Raw genomic sequence first — 18513 nt, 5'->3', positions numbered from 1 at the left:
ATTACATACCACGGTCAGCTTGCTTTTTACTGTAAGCATTTGTGCTAATACAAAGCATACTGCAATAGTGCTTCTATTCAAATCTGAAATCACTCATGCATATACGTGCTTACAGCTTAAAGGAACAACAAACCAACATATCTAACTTATTTCAGTAAAACATACCAAGAGAATAAAGTAAACTGGATATACACTTGTCGGAATTATACAACCTTTTCCCCCCCCGTGTCCCTTTAACATACTTTAAAGGGACATTAAACACTTTGAGATCGTAATATAAAATAATAAAATGCATACATAAAAAGAAGTCTGCAATATACTTTAATTTATTTTGTCTCCTTTTCCTGTAATTCCATTCTGAAATAGTAAGTATTTCAGTTCCTGTTAAAAATGGAAGTGCAGAACACTGTTATATTCCACACAGCCATTGGCTGCACACTCTAGTGACCTATTTTTAACTGTCCCTAATTGGCCACAGCAGATAAGGTAACCTAAGTTACAACATGGCAGCTCCCATATGTTTTATAGACACTAAAACTTTACACTTATTGTGTCAATATATAAACAGCTAATTAAACTTTAAAAAACACACAAAATTTATGCTTACCTGATAAATTTCTTTCTTTCTTGACACGGTGAGCCCACGTATCATCTCTAATTACTATTGGGAATATTACTCCTGCCCAGCAGGAGGCGGCAAAGAGTACCACAGCAAAGCTGTTAAAGGGACAGTATACTATAAAATTGTTTTTCCCTTAATGTCTTTCCAATTACTTTTTTTACCAGATGCAGTGTATAAAATGTTTGAGATTTGCTTTTTAAGGCTTATTTGTGTATATGAATTAGCGGATTTTGTGTTTTGAAGCCACAACCTAATAAAATGGGTTGAGCTTGTAGATATAATCAGATCTCATTACTGTATCACATTGTGTACATATACATGTGTCTGTATCTTATATCTGTAGGTATAATCAGATCTCATTACTGTATCACACTGTGTACATATACTTGTGTCTGTATCTTATATCTGTAGGTATAATCAGATCTCATTACTGTATCACACTGTGTACATATACATGTGTCTGTATCTTATATCTGTAGGTATAATCAGATCTCATTACTGTATCACATTGTGTACATATACATGTGTCTGTATCTTATATCTGTAGGTATAATCAGATCTCATTACTGTATCACATTGTGTACATATACATGTGTCTGTATCTTATATCTGTAGGTATAATCAGATCTCATTACTGTATCACATTGTGTACATATACATGTGTCTATCTTATATCTGTAGGTATAATCAGATATCATTACTGTATCACATTGTGTACATATACATATGTCTGTATCTTATATCTGTAGGTATAATCAGATCTCATTACTGTATCACATTGTGTACATATACATATGTCTATCTTATATCTGTAGGTATAATCAGATCTCATTACTGTATCACACTGTGTACATATACTTGTGTCTGTATCTTATATCTGTAGGTATAATCAGATCTCATTACTGTATCACACTGTGTACATATACATGTGTCTGTATCTTATATCTGTAGGTATAATCAGATCTCATTACTTTATCACATTGTGTACATATACATGTGTCTGTATCTTATATCTATAGGTATAATCAGATCTCATTACTGTATCACATTGTGTACATATACATGTGTCTTTATCTTATATCTGTAGGTATAATCAGATCTCATTATTGTATCACACTGTGTACATATACATGTGTCTTTATCTTATATCTGTAGGTATAATCAGATCTCATTACTTTATCACATTGTGTACATATACATGTGTCTGTATCTTATATCTGTAGGTATAATCAGATCTCATTACTGTATCACATTGTGTACATATACTTGTGTCTATCTTATATCTGTAGGTATAATCAGATCTCATTACCTTATCACATTGTGTACATATACATGTGTCTGTATCTTATATCTGTAGGTATAATCAGATCTCATTACTGTATCACATTGTGTACATATACATGTGTCTGTATCTTATATCTGTAGGTATAATCAGATCTCATTACTGTATCACATTGTGTACATATACATGTGTCTGTATCTTATATCTATAGGTATAATCAGATCTCATTACTGTATCACATTGTGTACATATACCTGCTTCTTTATCTTATATCTGTAGGTATAATCAGATCTCATTACTATATCATATTGTGTACATATACATGTGTCTGTATCTTATATCTGTAGGTATAATCAGATCTCATTACTGTATCACACTGTGTACATATACTTGTGTCTGTATCTTATATCTGTAGGTATAATCAGATCTCATTACTGTATCACACTGTGTACATATACTTGTGTCTGTATCTTATATCTGTAGGTATAATCAGATCTCATTACTTTATCACATTGTGTACATATACATGTGTCTATCTTATATCTGTAGGTATAATCAGATCTCATTACTGTATCACATTGTGTACATATACATGTGTCTATCTTATATCTGTAGGTATAATCAGATCTCATTACTGTATCACATTACACATACATGTGTCTTTATCTTATATCTGTAGGTATAATCAGATCTCATTACTGTATCACATTGTGTACATATACATGTGTCTATCTTATATCTGTAGGTATAATCAGATCTCATTACTGTATCACATTGTGTACATATACATGTGTCTATCTTATATCTGTAGGTATAATCAGATCTCATTACTGTATCACATTACACATACATGTGTCTTTATCTTATATCTGTAGGTATAATCAGATCTCATTACTGTATCACATTGTGTACATATACATGTGTCTGTATCTTATATCTGTAGGTATAATCAGATCTCATTACTGTATCACATTGTGTACATATACCTGCTTCTTTATCTTATATATGTAGGTATAATCAGATCTCATTACTGTATCACATTGTGTACATATACCTGCTTCTTTATCTTATATATGTAGGTATAATCAGATCTCATTACTGTATCACATTGTGTACATATACATGTATCTTTATCTTATATCTGTAGGTATAATCAGATCTCATTACTGTATCACATTGTGTACATATACATGTGTCTTTATCTTATATCTGTAGGTATAATCAGATCTCATTACTGTATCACATTGTGTACATATACCTGTATCTTTATCTTATATCTGTAGGTATAATCAGATCTCATTACTGTATTACATTGTGTACATATACATGTGTCTGTATCTTATATCTGTAGGTATAATCAGATCTCATTACTGTATCACATTGTGTACATATACATGTGTCTGTATCTTATATCTGTAGGTATAATCAGATCTCATTACTGTATCACATTACACATACATGTGTCTTTATCTTATATCTGTAGGTATAATCAGATCTCATTACTGTATCACATTGTGTACATATACATGTGTCTATCTTATATCTGTAGGTATAATCAGATCTCATTACTGTATCACATTGTGTACATATACATGTGTCTATCTTATATCTGTAGGTATAATCAGATCTCATTACTGTATCACATTACACATACATGTGTCTTTATCTTATATCTGTAGGTATAATCAGATCTCATTACTGTATCACATTGTGTACATATACATGTGTCTGTATCTTATATCTGTAGGTATAATCAGATCTCATTACTGTATCACATTGTGTACATATACCTGCTTCTTTATCTTATATATGTAGGTATAATCAGATCTCATTACTGTATCACATTGTGTACATATACCTGCTTCTTTATCTTATATATGTAGGTATAATCAGATCTCATTACTGTATCACATTGTGTACATATACATGTATCTTTATCTTATATCTGTAGGTATAATCAGATCTCATTACTGTATCACATTGTGTACATATACATGTGTCTTTATCTTATATCTGTAGGTATAATCAGATCTCATTACTGTATCACATTGTGTACATATACCTGTATCTTTATCTTATATCTGTAGGTATAATCAGATCTCATTACTGTATTACATTGTGTACATATACATGTGTCTATCTTATATCTGTAGGTATAATCAGATCTCATTACTGTATCACATTGTGTACATATACATGTGTCTGTATCTTATATCTGTAGGTATAATCAGATCTCATTACTGTATCACATTGTGTACATATACCTGCTTCTTTATCTTATATCTGTAGGTATAATCAGATCTCATTACTGTATCACATTGTGTACATATACATGTGTCTGTATCTTATATCTTTAGGTATAATCAGATCTCATTACTGTATCACATTGTGTACATATACATATGTCTATCTTATATCTGTAGGTATAATCAGATCTCATTACTGTATCACATTGTGTACATATACATGTGTCTGTATCTTATATCTATAGGTATAATCAGATCTCATTACTGTATCACATTGTGTACATATACTTGTGTCTGTATCTTATATCTGTAGGTATAATCAGATCTCATTACTTTATCACATTGTGTACATATACCTGCTTCTTTATCTTATATCTGTAGGTATAATCAGATCTCATTACTATATCATATTGTGTACATATACATGTGTCTGTATCTTATATCTGTAGGTATAATCAGATCTCATTACCTTATCACATTGTGTACATATACATGTGTCTGTATCTTATATCTGTAGGTATAATCAGATCTCATTACTTTATCACATTGTGTACATATACATGTGTCTGTATCTTATATCTATAGGTATAATCAGATCTCATTACTGTATCACATTGTGTACATATACATGTGTCTGTATCTTATATCTATAGGTATAATCAGATCTCATTACTGTATCACATTGTGTACATATACTTGTGTCTGTATCTTATATCTGTAGGTATAATCAGATCTCATTACTTTATCACATTGTGTACATATACCTGCTTCTTTATCTTATATCTGTAGGTATAATCAGATCTCATTACTATATCATATTGTGTACATATACATGTGTCTGTATCTTATATCTGTAGGTATAATCAGATCTCATTACTGTATCACACTGTGTACATATACTTGTGTCTGTATCTTATATCTGTAGGTATAATCAGATCTCATTACTGTATCACACTGTGTACATATACTTGTGTCTGTATCTTATATCTGTAGGTATAATCAGATCTCATTACTTTATCACATTGTGTACATATACATGTGTCTATCTTATATCTGTAGGTATAATCAGATCTCATTACTGTATCACATTGTGTACATATACATGTGTCTGTATCTTATATCTGTAGGTATAATCAGATCTCATTACTGTATCACATTGTGTACATATACCTGCTTCTTTATCTTATATCTGTAGGTATAATCATATCTCATTACTGTATCACATTGTGTACATATACCTGCTTCTTTATCTTATATATGTAGGTATAATCAGATCTCATTACTGTATCACATTGTGTACATATACATGTATCTTTATCTTATATCTGTAGGTATAATCAGATCTCATTACTGTATCACATTGTGTACATATACATGTGTCTGTATCTTATATCTGTAGGTATAATCAGATCTCATTACTGTATCACATTGTGTACATATACATGTGTCTGTATCTTATATCTGTAGGTATAATCAGATCTCATTACTGTATCACATTGTGTACATATACATGTGTCTGTATCTTATATCTTTAGGTATAATCAGATCTCATTACTGTATCACATTGTGTACATATACCTGCTTCTTTATCTTATATCTGTAGGTATAATCAGATCTCATTACTGTATCACATTGTGTACATATACATGTGTCTGTATCTTATATCTTTAGGTATAATCAGATCTCATTACTGTATCACATTGTGTACATATACATATGTCTATCTTATATCTGTAGGTATAATCAGATCTCATTACTTTATCACATTGTGTACATATACATGTTTCTTTATCTTATATCTGTAGGTATAATCAGATCTCATTACTTTATCACATTGTGTACATATACATGTTTCTTTATCTTATATCTGTAGGTATAATCAGATATCATTACTGTATCACATTGTGTACATACACATGCTTCTTTATGTTATATCTGTAGGTATAATCAGATCTCATTACTGTATCACATTGTGTACATATACCTGCTTCTTTATCTTATATCTGTAGGTATAATCATATCTCATTACTGTATCACATTGTGTACATATACCTGCTTCTTTATCTTATATCTGTAGGTATAATCAGATCTCATTACTGTATCACACTGTGTACATATACATATGTCTATCTTATATCTGTAGGTATAATCAGATCTCATTACTGTATCACATTGTGTACATATACATGTGTCTGTATCTTATATCTGTAGGTATAATCAGATCTCATTACTGTATCACATTGTGTACATATACATGTGTCTGTATCTTATATCTGTAGGTATAATCAGATCTCATTACTGTATCACATTGTGTACATATACATGTGTCTGTATCTTATATCTGTAGGTATAATCAGATCTCATTACTTTATCACATTGTGTACATATACATGTGTCTATCTTATATCTGTAGGTATAATCAGATCTCATTACTGTATCACATTGTGTACATATACCTGCTTCTTTATCTTATATCTGTAGGTATAATCAGATCTCATTACTGTATCACATTGTGTACATATACATGTGTCTTTATCTTATACCTGTAGGTATAATCAGATCTCATTACTTTATCACATTGTGTACATATACATGTGTCTTTATCTTATATCTGTAGGTATAATCAGATCTCATTACTGTATCACATTGTGTACATATACTTGTGTCTGTATCTTATATCTGTAGGTATAATCAGATCGCATTACTGTATCACACTGTGTACATATACATGTGTCTATCTTATAACTGTAGGTATAATCAGATCTCATTACTGTATCACATTGTGTACATATACATGTGTCTTTATCTTATATCTGTAGGTATAATCAGATCTCATTACTTTATCACATTGTGTACATATACATGTTTCTTTATCTTATATCTGTAGGTATAATCAGATCTCATTACTGTATCACATTACACATACATGTGTCTTTATGTTATATCTGTAGGTATAATCAGATCATTACTTTATCACACTGTGTACATATACATGTGTCTGTATCTTATATCTGTAGGTATAATCAGATCTCATTACTGTATCACATTGTGTACATATACATTATCTTATATCTGTAGGTATAATCAGATCTCATTACTGTATCACATTGTGTACATATACATGTGTCTTTATCTTATATCTGTAGGTATAATCAGATCTCATTACTGTATCACATTGTGTACACATACATATGTCTATCTTATATCTGTAGGTATAATCAGATCTCATTACTGTATCACATTGTGTACATATACATGTGTCTATCTTATATCTGAAGGTATAATCAGATCTCATTACTGTATCACATTGTGTACATATACTTGTGTCTGTATCTTATATCTGTAGGTATAATCAGATCTCATTACTGTATCACACTGTGTACATATACATGTGTCTTTATCTTATAACTGTAGGTATAATCAGATCTCATTACTGTATCACATTGTGTACATATACATGTGTCTTTATCTTATATCTGTAGGTATAATCAGATCTCATTACTTTATCACATTGTGTACATATACATGTTTCTTTATCTTATATCTGTAGGTATAATCAGATCTCATTACTGTATCACATTACACATACATGTGTCTTTATCTTATATCTGTAGGTATAATCAGATCTCATTACTTTATCACATTGTGTACATACATGTGTCTTTATCATATCTGTAGGTATAATCAGATCTCATTACTGTATCACATTACACATACATGTGTCTTTATGTTATATCTAGGTATAATCAGATCTCATTACTTTATCACACTGTGTACATATACATGTGTCTGTATCTTATATCTGTAGGTATAATCAGATCTCATTACTGTATCACATTGTGTACATATACATATGTCTATCTTATATCTGTAGGTATAATCAGATCTCATTACTGTATCACATTGTGTACATATACATTATCTTATATCTGTAGGTATAATCAGATCTCATTACTGTATCACATTGTGTACATATACATGTGTCTTTATCTTATATCTGTAGGTATAATCAGATCTCATTACTGTATCACATTGTGTACACATACATATGTCTATCTTATATCTGTAGGTATAATCAGATCTCATTACTGTATCACATTGTGTACATATACATGTGTCTGTATCTTATATCTGTAGGTATAATCAGATCTCATTACTGTATCACATTGTGTACATATACATGTGTCTATCTTATATCTGTAGGTATAATCAGATCTCATTACTGTATCATATTGTGTACATATACATGTATCTTTATCTTATATCTGTAGGTATAATCAGATCTCATTACTGTATCACATTGTGTACATATACATGTGTCTTTATCTTATATCTGTAGGTATAATCAGATCTCATTACTGTATCATATTGTGTACATATACATGTGTCTTTATCTTATATCTGTAGGTATAATCAGATCTCATTACTGTATCACATTGTGTACATATACATGTGTCTTTATCTTATATCTGTAGGTATAATCAGATCTCATTACTGTATCTCATTATGCACATATACATGTGTCTTTATCTTATATCTGTAGGTATAATCAGATATCATTACTGTATCACATTGTGTACATACACATGCTTCTTTATCTTATATCTGTAGGTATAATCATATCTCATTACTGTATCACATTGTGTACATATACATGTGTCTGTATCTTATATCTGTAGGTATAATCAGATCTCATTACTGTATCACATTGTGTACATATACATGTGTCTATCTTATATCTGTAGGTATAATCAGATCTCATTACATTATCACATTGTGTACATATACATGTGTCTGTATCTTATATCTGTAGGTATAATCAGATCTCATTACTTTATCACACTGTGTACATATACATGTGTCTTTATCTTATATCTCTAGGTATAATCAGATCTCATTACTGTATCACATTATGTACATATACCTGCTTCTGTATCTTATATCTGTAGGTATAATCAGATCTCATTACTGTATCACATTGTGTACATATACATGTCTGTATCTTATATCTGTAGGTATAATCAGATCTCATTACTTTATCACACTGTGTACATATACATGTGTCTATCTTATATCTGTAGATATAATCAGATCTCATTACTGTATCACATTGTGTACATATACATGTGTCTGTATCTTATATCTGTAGGTATAATCAGATCTCATTACTTTATCACACTGTGTACATATACATGTGTCTGTATCTTATATCTGTAGGTATAATCAGATCTCAATACTGTATCACATTGTGTACATATACATGTGTCTGTATCTTATATCTGTAGGTATAATCAGATCTCATTACTGTATTACATTGTGTACATATACATGTGTCTGTATCTTATATCTGTAGGTATAATCAGATCTCATTACTGTATCACATTGTGTACATATACATGTGTCTGTATCTTATATCTGTAGGTATAATCAGATCTCATTACTGTATCACATTGTATACATATACATGTGTCTGTATCTTATATCTGTAGGTATAATCAGATCTCATTACTGTATCACACTGTGTACATATACATGTCTGTATCTTATATATGTAGGTATAATCAGATCTCATTACTGTATCACACTGTGTACATATACATGTGTCTGTATCTTATATCTGTAGGTATAATCAGATCTCATTACTTTATCACACTGTGTACATATACATGTGTCTGTATCTTATATCTGTAGGTATAATCAGATCTCATTACTGTATCACATTGTGTACATATACATGTGTCTTTATCTTATATCTGTAGGTATAATCAGATCTCATTACTGTATCACATTGTGTACATATACATGTGTCTTTATCTTATATCTGTAGGTATAATCAGATCTCATTACTGTATCACATTGTATACATATACATGTGTCTGTATCTTATATCTGTAAGTATAATCAGATCTCATTACTGTATCACACTGTGTATATATACCTGCTTCTGTATTTTAGGTCTGTCCATAAACCAATCACCAATACTTGGAGTTAACAATGGAAAATTAACATTTTATTACCTTATCTTCTATAACCCACTGGGAGTGTAATTTCTACTACTGTCTGTGTTAACACAGCTTGGCCTCGAGGCCAAAAACTTTAAGGATAGGTGTGGATACCACAGGCTAAATAAACTATATTAAAAGCTAATATAAGGGCAATGGAAATACTTAAAAAAATTAATACACTCCAGCAGGTAAAGTGGATCATTGGGAACAAATTAAAGGGGAAATTTTTTTTGAGTAAACTGTCCCTTTAAATATCACCTCCCTTCCCTCCAACCCCAGTCATTCGACCGAAGTAAAAGGAGAGAAAGGAAGTAACAAAGTGCAGAGGTGCCTACGGTTTACAACACGAAAAACTGTCTAAGAAACACAGCGGGCCGTGGACTCACCGTGTCAAAAAATAAATATATTTATCAGGTAAGCATAAATTTCATTTTCTTTCTAATGACACGGTGAGTTCACAGATCATCTCTAATTACTATTGGGAATCAATACCCAAGCTAGAGGACACAGATAAGGGAGGGACAAGACAGGGAACCTAAACAGAAGGCACCACTGCTTGAAGAACCTTTCTCCCAAAAGAAGCCTCAGCCGAGGCAAAAGTATCAAACCTATAGAACTTAGAAAAAGTGTGTAGACAGGACCAAGCTGCAGCCTTGCAAAATCTGTTCCAAAGAAGCTTCATTTTTGAATGCCCAGGAAAAGTAAACAGCCCTTGTAGAATGAGCCGTGACTCTCTCAGGAGGCTGCTGTCCAGCAGTTTCATAGGCCAAGCGAATGATACTCTTCAGCCACAAAGAAAGAGAAGTAGCCATAGCTTTCTGACCCTTACGTTTCCCAGAGAAAACAACAAACAGAGCCAAAAAGACTGGCGAAAATCCTTGGTCGCCTGTAAATAGTATTTCAATGCATGCACCACATCTAGGTTGCAATAGAAGCATTACTATATCCATTAATTTAACCGTTTCAGAGATGGCAAAGATTACATATATAGCATTTGATTAGTTAAGGTTTACGATCACTAAGATTTGGAGAAAGTTCAGATTAACTCTCCTGGGAGCAATAGGGTGAAAACCTTTGCACACTCTGATGGGCAGGAAAGCCCTGTTTAGGATTAGCAACAGACTAAGCACGTGAGGTAAAATGCTGAGCAGTGCAAACACAAACTAGAAGAGGTTAAAGTAACAGATGTATGGTGAATAAATAAGACTTTGTGAAGCATGGGGAAATGTTCATACAAATAGCTAAGAAGGTGCAGGTACTTACCACTCAGCACACTCATCCGCCATACTTACATCAGATGCAGCAACTTGCTTCCACAATGCCAAGGGTCTAAGTTTAATAACAGCATTTCAACCCAAGGGACCGATTGACAACTCCACATTTAAAAGAAGGCGGCTGAGGATCAGCAAGTAGTGCTCACTGTAAACCAGGGGATTGGTGGACAAGTCCACATTTCATCTAGGAGGCCTGCAACATTTCTTCACTGAGACCTTTCACTGCCTGGCTGAAAACTCCTCGTCTACCCCTCTGAATGACAGGTTACTAAGAGTAGGATTCAGACCACAGATTGGTTAGAGGATACCCATTCAAACAAAGCGTAAACCTTGCACTTTACTTTCACCCCACTACTTATCAAGGAGGCAAAAAAAAAAAATGACTGAAGATCATGGGAAGTGAAGGGATTTAAAGCTCTGGTTTGTTGGGTTGTCTTGACTCCGCCTAGTGGTCAGGAGGGGAATATTCCCACATGTGATGAATTGTAGACTCTCATCAATTGAAATAATCAGGGCCAGGAGATTCAGATTTCATCAAACACTTATGTAGGAGTGTAAGCACGCATTGTATCACCATTCTCATTTACTGAAGCATGCGTGTGCCACACTGCTATACACATGTTTGCAGTAATCATATTTTGTACCCTTGAACCTATATAACTTTTCATACAATTGAGACAAAACAATTGTTAATTTGCACTCCGCAAGGACAGTGTCTGATGTAGTGCACAGATGTTAAAGTACCTTTCAGGAGTCCCACAGCAGCCTCTGGTGGGAGGGTGAAGGAGTCCAGTGATCTGGCAATGTCCAGCAGCCCACGAAAGTGATGTGCCATGTGATCCCGACACACAGAGCAGATGTTCTGGATAGCTTTGGCAGATGGTGAAGCCAGAGAAGGCTGACACAGGCCCTTCATCAAATATGCCAGTACAGGATCTGGAGGCAGACACATAGCTGTTAAGCAAAATAAGATTGTAGCATAGATGTAACCACCAGAATAAGTGTGTATAATGCTCAGGTTCATACAATACTACAGCACAGCCATTACCTACAGTCACAAGATCAGTACGTATAATGCTCAGGTTCATACAATACTACAGCACAGCCATTACCTACAGTCACAAGATCAGTACGTATAATGCTCTGGGTCAGATTCATACAATACTACAGCACAGCCGTTACCTACAGTCACAAGATCAGTACGTAGTATAATGCTCTGGGTCAGACTAATACAATACTACAGCACAGCCGTTACCTACAGTCACAAGATCAGTACGTATAATGCTCTGGGTCAGATTCATACAATACTACAGCACAGCCGTTACCTACAGTCACAAGATCAGTACGTATAATGCTCTGGGTCAGATTCATACAATACTGCAGCACAGCCGTTACCTACAGTCACAAGATCAGTACGTATAATGCTCTGGGTCAGATTCATACAATACTACAGCACAGCCATTATCTACAGTCACAAGATCAGTACGTATAATGCTCTGGGTCAGATTCATACAATACTACAGCACAGCCGTTAACTACAGTCACAAGATCAGTACGTATAATGCTATGGGACAGATTCATACAATACTACAGCACAGCCGTTACCTACAGTCACAAGATCAGTACGTAGTATAATGCTCTGGGTCAGACTAATACAATACTACAGCACAGCCGTTACCTACAGTCACAAGATCAGTACGTATAATGCTCTGGGTCAGATTCATACAATACTACAGCACAGCCGTTACCTACAGTCACAAGATCAGTACGTAGTTTAATGCTCTGGGTCAGATTCATACAATACTACAGCACAGCCGTTACTTACAGTCACAAGATCAGTACGTATAATGCTATGGGACAGATTCATACAATACTACAGCACAGCCGTTACCTACAGTCACAAGATCAGTACGTATAATGCTCTGGGTCAGATTCATACAATACTACAGCACAGCCGTTACCTACAGTCACAAGATTAGTACGTATAATGCTCAGGTTCATACAATACTACAGCACAGCCATTATCTACAGTCACAAGATCAGTACGTATAATGCTCTGGGTCAGATTCATACAATACTACAGCATAGCCGTTACCTACAGTCACAAGATCAGTACGTGTAATGCTCTGGGTCAGATTCATACAATACTGCAGCACAGCCGTTACCTACAGTCACAAGATCAGTACGTATAATGCTCTGGGTCAGATTCATACAATACTACAGCACAGCCGTCACCTACAGTCACAAGATCAGTAAGTAGTATAATGCTCTGGGTCAGATTCATACAATACTACAGCACAGCCGTTACCTACAGTCACAAGATCAGTACGTATAATGCTCTGGGTCAGATTCATACAATACTACAGCACAGCCGTTACCTACAAACACAAGATCAGTACGTATAATGCTCTGGGTCAGATTCATACAATACTACAGCACAGCCATTACCTACAGTCACAAGATCAGTACGTATAATGCTCTGGGTCAGATTCATACAATACTACAGCACAGCCGTTACCTACACTCACAAGATCAGTACGTATAATGCTCTGGGTCAGATTCATACAATACTACAGCACAGCTGTTACCTACAGTCACAAGATCAGTACGTATAATGCTCTGGGTCAGATTCATACAATACTACAGCACAGCCGTTACCTACAGTCACAAGATCAGTACGTATAATGCTCTGGGTCAGATTCATACAATACTGCAGCACAGCAGTTACCTACAGTCACAAGATCAGTATGTATAATGCTCTGGGTCAGATTCATACAATACTACAGCACAGCCGTTACCTACAGTCACAAGATCAGTACGTATAATGCTCTGGGTCAGATTCATACAATACTACAGCACAGCTGTTACCTACAGTCACAAGATCAGTATGTAGTATAATGCTCTGGGTCAGATTCATACAATACTACAGCACAGCCATTACCTACAGTCACAAGATCAGTACGTATAATGCTCTGGGTCAGATTCATACAATACTACAGCACAGCTGTTACCTACAGTCACAAGATCAGTACGTATAATGCTCTGGGTCAGATTCATACAATACTACAGCACAGCCGTTACCTACAGTCACAAGATTAGTACGTATAATGCTCTGGGTCAGATTCATACAATTCTACAGCACAGCAGTTACCTACAGTCACAAGATCAGTACGTATAATGCTCTGGGTCAGATTCATACAATACTACAGCACAGCCGTTACCTACAGTCACAAGATCAGTACGTATAATGCTCTGGGTCAGATTCATACAATACTACAGCACAGCCGTTACCTACAGTCACAAGATCAGTATGTAGTATAATGCTCTGGGTCAGATTCATACAATACTACAGCACAGCCGTCACCTACAGTCACAAGATCAGTAAGTAGTATAGTGCTCTGGGTCAGATTCATACAATACTACAGCACAGCCGTTACCTACAAACACAAGATCAGTACGTATAATGCTCAGGTTCATACAATACTGCAGCACAGCCGTCACCTACAGTCACAAGATCAGTAAGTAGTATAGTGCTCTGGGTCAGATTCATACAATACTACAGCACAGCCGTTACCTACAGTCACAAGATCAGTACATATAATGCTCTGGGTCAGATTCATACAATTTTGCAGCACAGCCGTTACCTACAGTCACAAGATCAGTACGTATAATGCTCTGGGTCAGATTCATACAATACTACAGCACAGCCATTACCTACAGTCACAAGATCAGTACGTATAATGCTCTGGGTCAGATTCATACAATTCTACAGCACAGCCGTCACCTACAGTCACAAGATCAGTACGTAGTATAGTGCTCTGGGTCAGATTCATACAATACTGCAGCACAGCCGTTACCTACAGTCACAAGATCAGTACGTATAGTGCTCTGGGTCAGATTCATACAATACTACAGCACAGCCGTTACCTACAGTCACAAGATCAGTACGTATAATGCTCTGGGTCAGATTCATACAATTCTACAGCACAGCCGTTACCTACAGTCACAAGATCAGTACGTAGTATAGTGCTCTGGGTCAGATTCATACAATACTGCAGCACAGCCGTTACCTACAGTCACAAGATCAGTACGTATAATGCTCTGGGTCAGATTCATACAATACTACAGCACAGCCGTTACCTACAGTCACAAGATCAGTACGTATAATGCTCAGGTTCATACAATACTACAGCACAGCCGTTACCTACAGTCACTAGATCAGTACGTATAATGCTCTGGGTCAGATTCATACAATACTACAGCACAGCCATTACCTACAGTCACAAGATCAGTACGTATAATGCTCTGGGTCAGGTTCATACAATACTACAGCACAGCCATTACCTACAGTCACAAGATCAGTACGTATAATGCTCTGGGTCAGGTTCATACAATACTACAGCACAGCCGTTACCTACAGTCACTAGATCAGTACGTATAATGCTCTGGGTCAGGTTCATACAATACTACAGCACAGCCGTTACCTACAGTCACAAGATCAGTACGTATAATGCTCTGGGTCAGATTCATACAATACTACAGCACAGCCATTACCTACAGTCACAAGATCAGTACGTAGTATAGTGCTTGTAACGGTACCAACCGGATACCAAGGGTTAACACCAGGGAACAATGTCCTGCATAGGGAATCAGCAGTTCACAACCCAGCCAGTTTTCAGGTTTTAAACAGAATAACTTTATTTGAAGGCAGCATACAGATTTATACAGGTTTTTGACCCCCCCCCCCCCCCAGATGGGGGTTGAAAGAATGTTGTACATTAGATAAAAGGGAGAAGCGCCCTTGACATGATACAATAGGATTATATTACTTAAACACTTCAACCACAGGACACTCTTGACTCTCCTTATCACTTAGGCGTTTCTCTCTGGGGGTGATCAAACAATAGAATGCTAAGCATTAATTAGATTGTAGCTGGAGCCAGCCACTTGTGGTAGAAAATAAAGTTAACACTTTCAGTCCTGACCGAAGGGTCTGTCACAGACAACCTTTCTTACGTTATAGTCCAGAAGTGGCTAGGTTTGCCACAATGCTCCCCCAGAACCAAGCCGGCATACACAGTCTGATCCCAACGGATCGGCTTGGGGATGTCCGGGGCAACAACTTTCGGCTCAAGTAAGCTACGGGGTGTTCTCCGCCATCTGCTCCAACTTGGCTCAGTACTGCCCCCACCCCAAACATGGAAGCGTCTCTTCCCGGAGGGACTGGGCTTGGGTAGTCACAGGGTTAACATTAGCGGGATCCATGGGAGCATAGGCAGAAACAAGGGGGGGCCAAGTCATTTCCAAGGAGAACATCAGCAGGTAAGTCCTTCTTGACCCCCACATTCACAAGTCTAGCGCCCACTCCCCAATCCAAATGTACCCTGGCAACAGGTAGGCGGAACACAGTGCCCCCTGCTACCCTCACAGCCACAGTGTCTCCAGTGTGCTGTTTCTCAGGCACCAAGTTCTCTTGAAGCAAGGTCATGGTAGCACCAGTATCCCGTAGACAACTGACCTCCTTCCCATTCACTTTAACCCGTTGCCGGTTATTCCGGTGGGCAGCTTGCACGGGGTCTGCTTCATGTAGGCTGCCCCAGCATTCTGGCACCTCTACGTAGCGGGCCACAGGCTGAGGATTATGTGGGATTCCGCCAGCGGGTCTTCTCCAGGACTGTGCTTGATTCGCTGCATTTAGGGGACACTCTGGTCTTTTGTGCCCTAGTTGCTTACATCCAAAGCACCGAATAGGTTGTGAGTAGCCCCGCGAATTGAACCGGGCTCTCTGAGGGTAGTTCGTGCCCGGAGGCCGTGTGGTATAGCGGTGCGCCGGGGGTTGGTAACTGGCAGCTGCTGGGGTGACTGGGGGTCTGTAATCCACTCTAGCAGTGGGCAATCGGTATACTGCTCCCCCTGCCCCTCGTACTGCCACGGATCCGCCAGTGGGTGCTGTATCCGGCACCAAATGGGGAGCTATCAGGGTTAAAGTAGCTCCCGAATCCCGAAGTCCCTGGACCGACATCACCTCATGCAGAATTCCCAGGGGTTCCTCGGCTTGGGTGCTCAACACCTCATGAGCGGCTGGCTCCGTTTGGTAATGGTGAGCAGCCGCCCTTGGGGCCAGGTTCTGTCTGACCTGGTTCCAAGCTTGTCTGCTCCGATTTTGGGTGCACTCACGTGCCATATGTCCCCACTGCTTGCAGGTGTGGCATTGTATATTAGCCCGTCCGTTGTTAGGCTGTAGTCCATGGTGCCTCCTGGCATCAAAAACATAATTTATGTAAGAACTTACCTGATAAATTCATTTCTTTCATATTAACAAGAGTCCATGAGCTAGTGACGTATGGGATATACATTCCTACCAGGAGGGGCAAAGTTTCCCAAACCTTAAAATGCCTATAAATACACCCCTCACCACACCCACAAATCAGTTTAACGAATAGCCAAGAAGTGGGGTGATAAGAAAAAAAGTGCGAAGCATATAAAATAAGGAATTGGAATAATTGTGCTTTATACAAAAAAATCATAACCACCACAAAAAAGGGTGGGCCTCATGGACTCTTGTTAATATGAAAGAAATGAATTTATCAGGTAAGTTCTTACATAAATTATGTTTTCTTTCATGTAATTAACAAGAGTCCATGAGCTAGTGACGTATGGGATAATGAATACCCAAGATGTGGATCTTTCCACACAAGAGTCACTAGAGAGGGAGGGATAAAATAAAGACAGCCAATTCCTGCTGAAAATAATCCACACCCAAAATAAAGTTTAATGAAAAACATAAGCAGAAGATTCAAACCGAAACCACTGCCTGAAGTACCTTTCTACCAAAAACTGCTTCAGAAGAAGAGAATACATCAAAATGGTAGAATTTAGTAAAAGTATGCAAAGAGGACCAAGTCGCTGCTTTGCAAATCTGATCAACTGAAGCTTCATTCCTAAACGCCCAGGAAGTAGAAACTGACCTAGTAGAATGAGCTGTAATCCTCTGAGGCGGAGTCTTACCCGATTTAACATAGGCAAGATGAATTAAAGATTTCAACCAGGATGCCAAAGAAATGGCAGAAGCTTTCTGGCCTTT

At 36.4% G+C, this 18513-nt stretch overlaps 1 protein-coding gene across 4 annotated transcripts in view; it reads right to left on the bottom strand.

The window, feature by feature from the left end:
• Positions 1 to 18513, bottom strand: part of TNPO3 (transportin 3) — a 403460-nt gene that overhangs the window by 133597 nt on the left and 251350 nt on the right. For 3 of the 4 annotated variants that reach the window (XM_053716333.1, XM_053716334.1, XM_053716337.1), the window contains exon 12: positions 12174 to 12383. In XM_053716333.1, coding sequence (XP_053572308.1) covers positions 12174 to 12383 — 210 coding nt within the window. The remainder of the gene's footprint in view (positions 1 to 12173; positions 12384 to 18513) is intronic. The other variant, XM_053716336.1, reaches the window with a different exon arrangement.

Source organism: Bombina bombina, chromosome 6 (assembly GCF_027579735.1).
Source record: "Bombina bombina isolate aBomBom1 chromosome 6, aBomBom1.pri, whole genome shotgun sequence".
Classification (NCBI taxonomy): Eukaryota; Metazoa; Chordata; class Amphibia; order Anura; family Bombinatoridae; genus Bombina; species Bombina bombina.
This window is presented reverse-complemented; position numbering and strand designations above follow the sequence as displayed.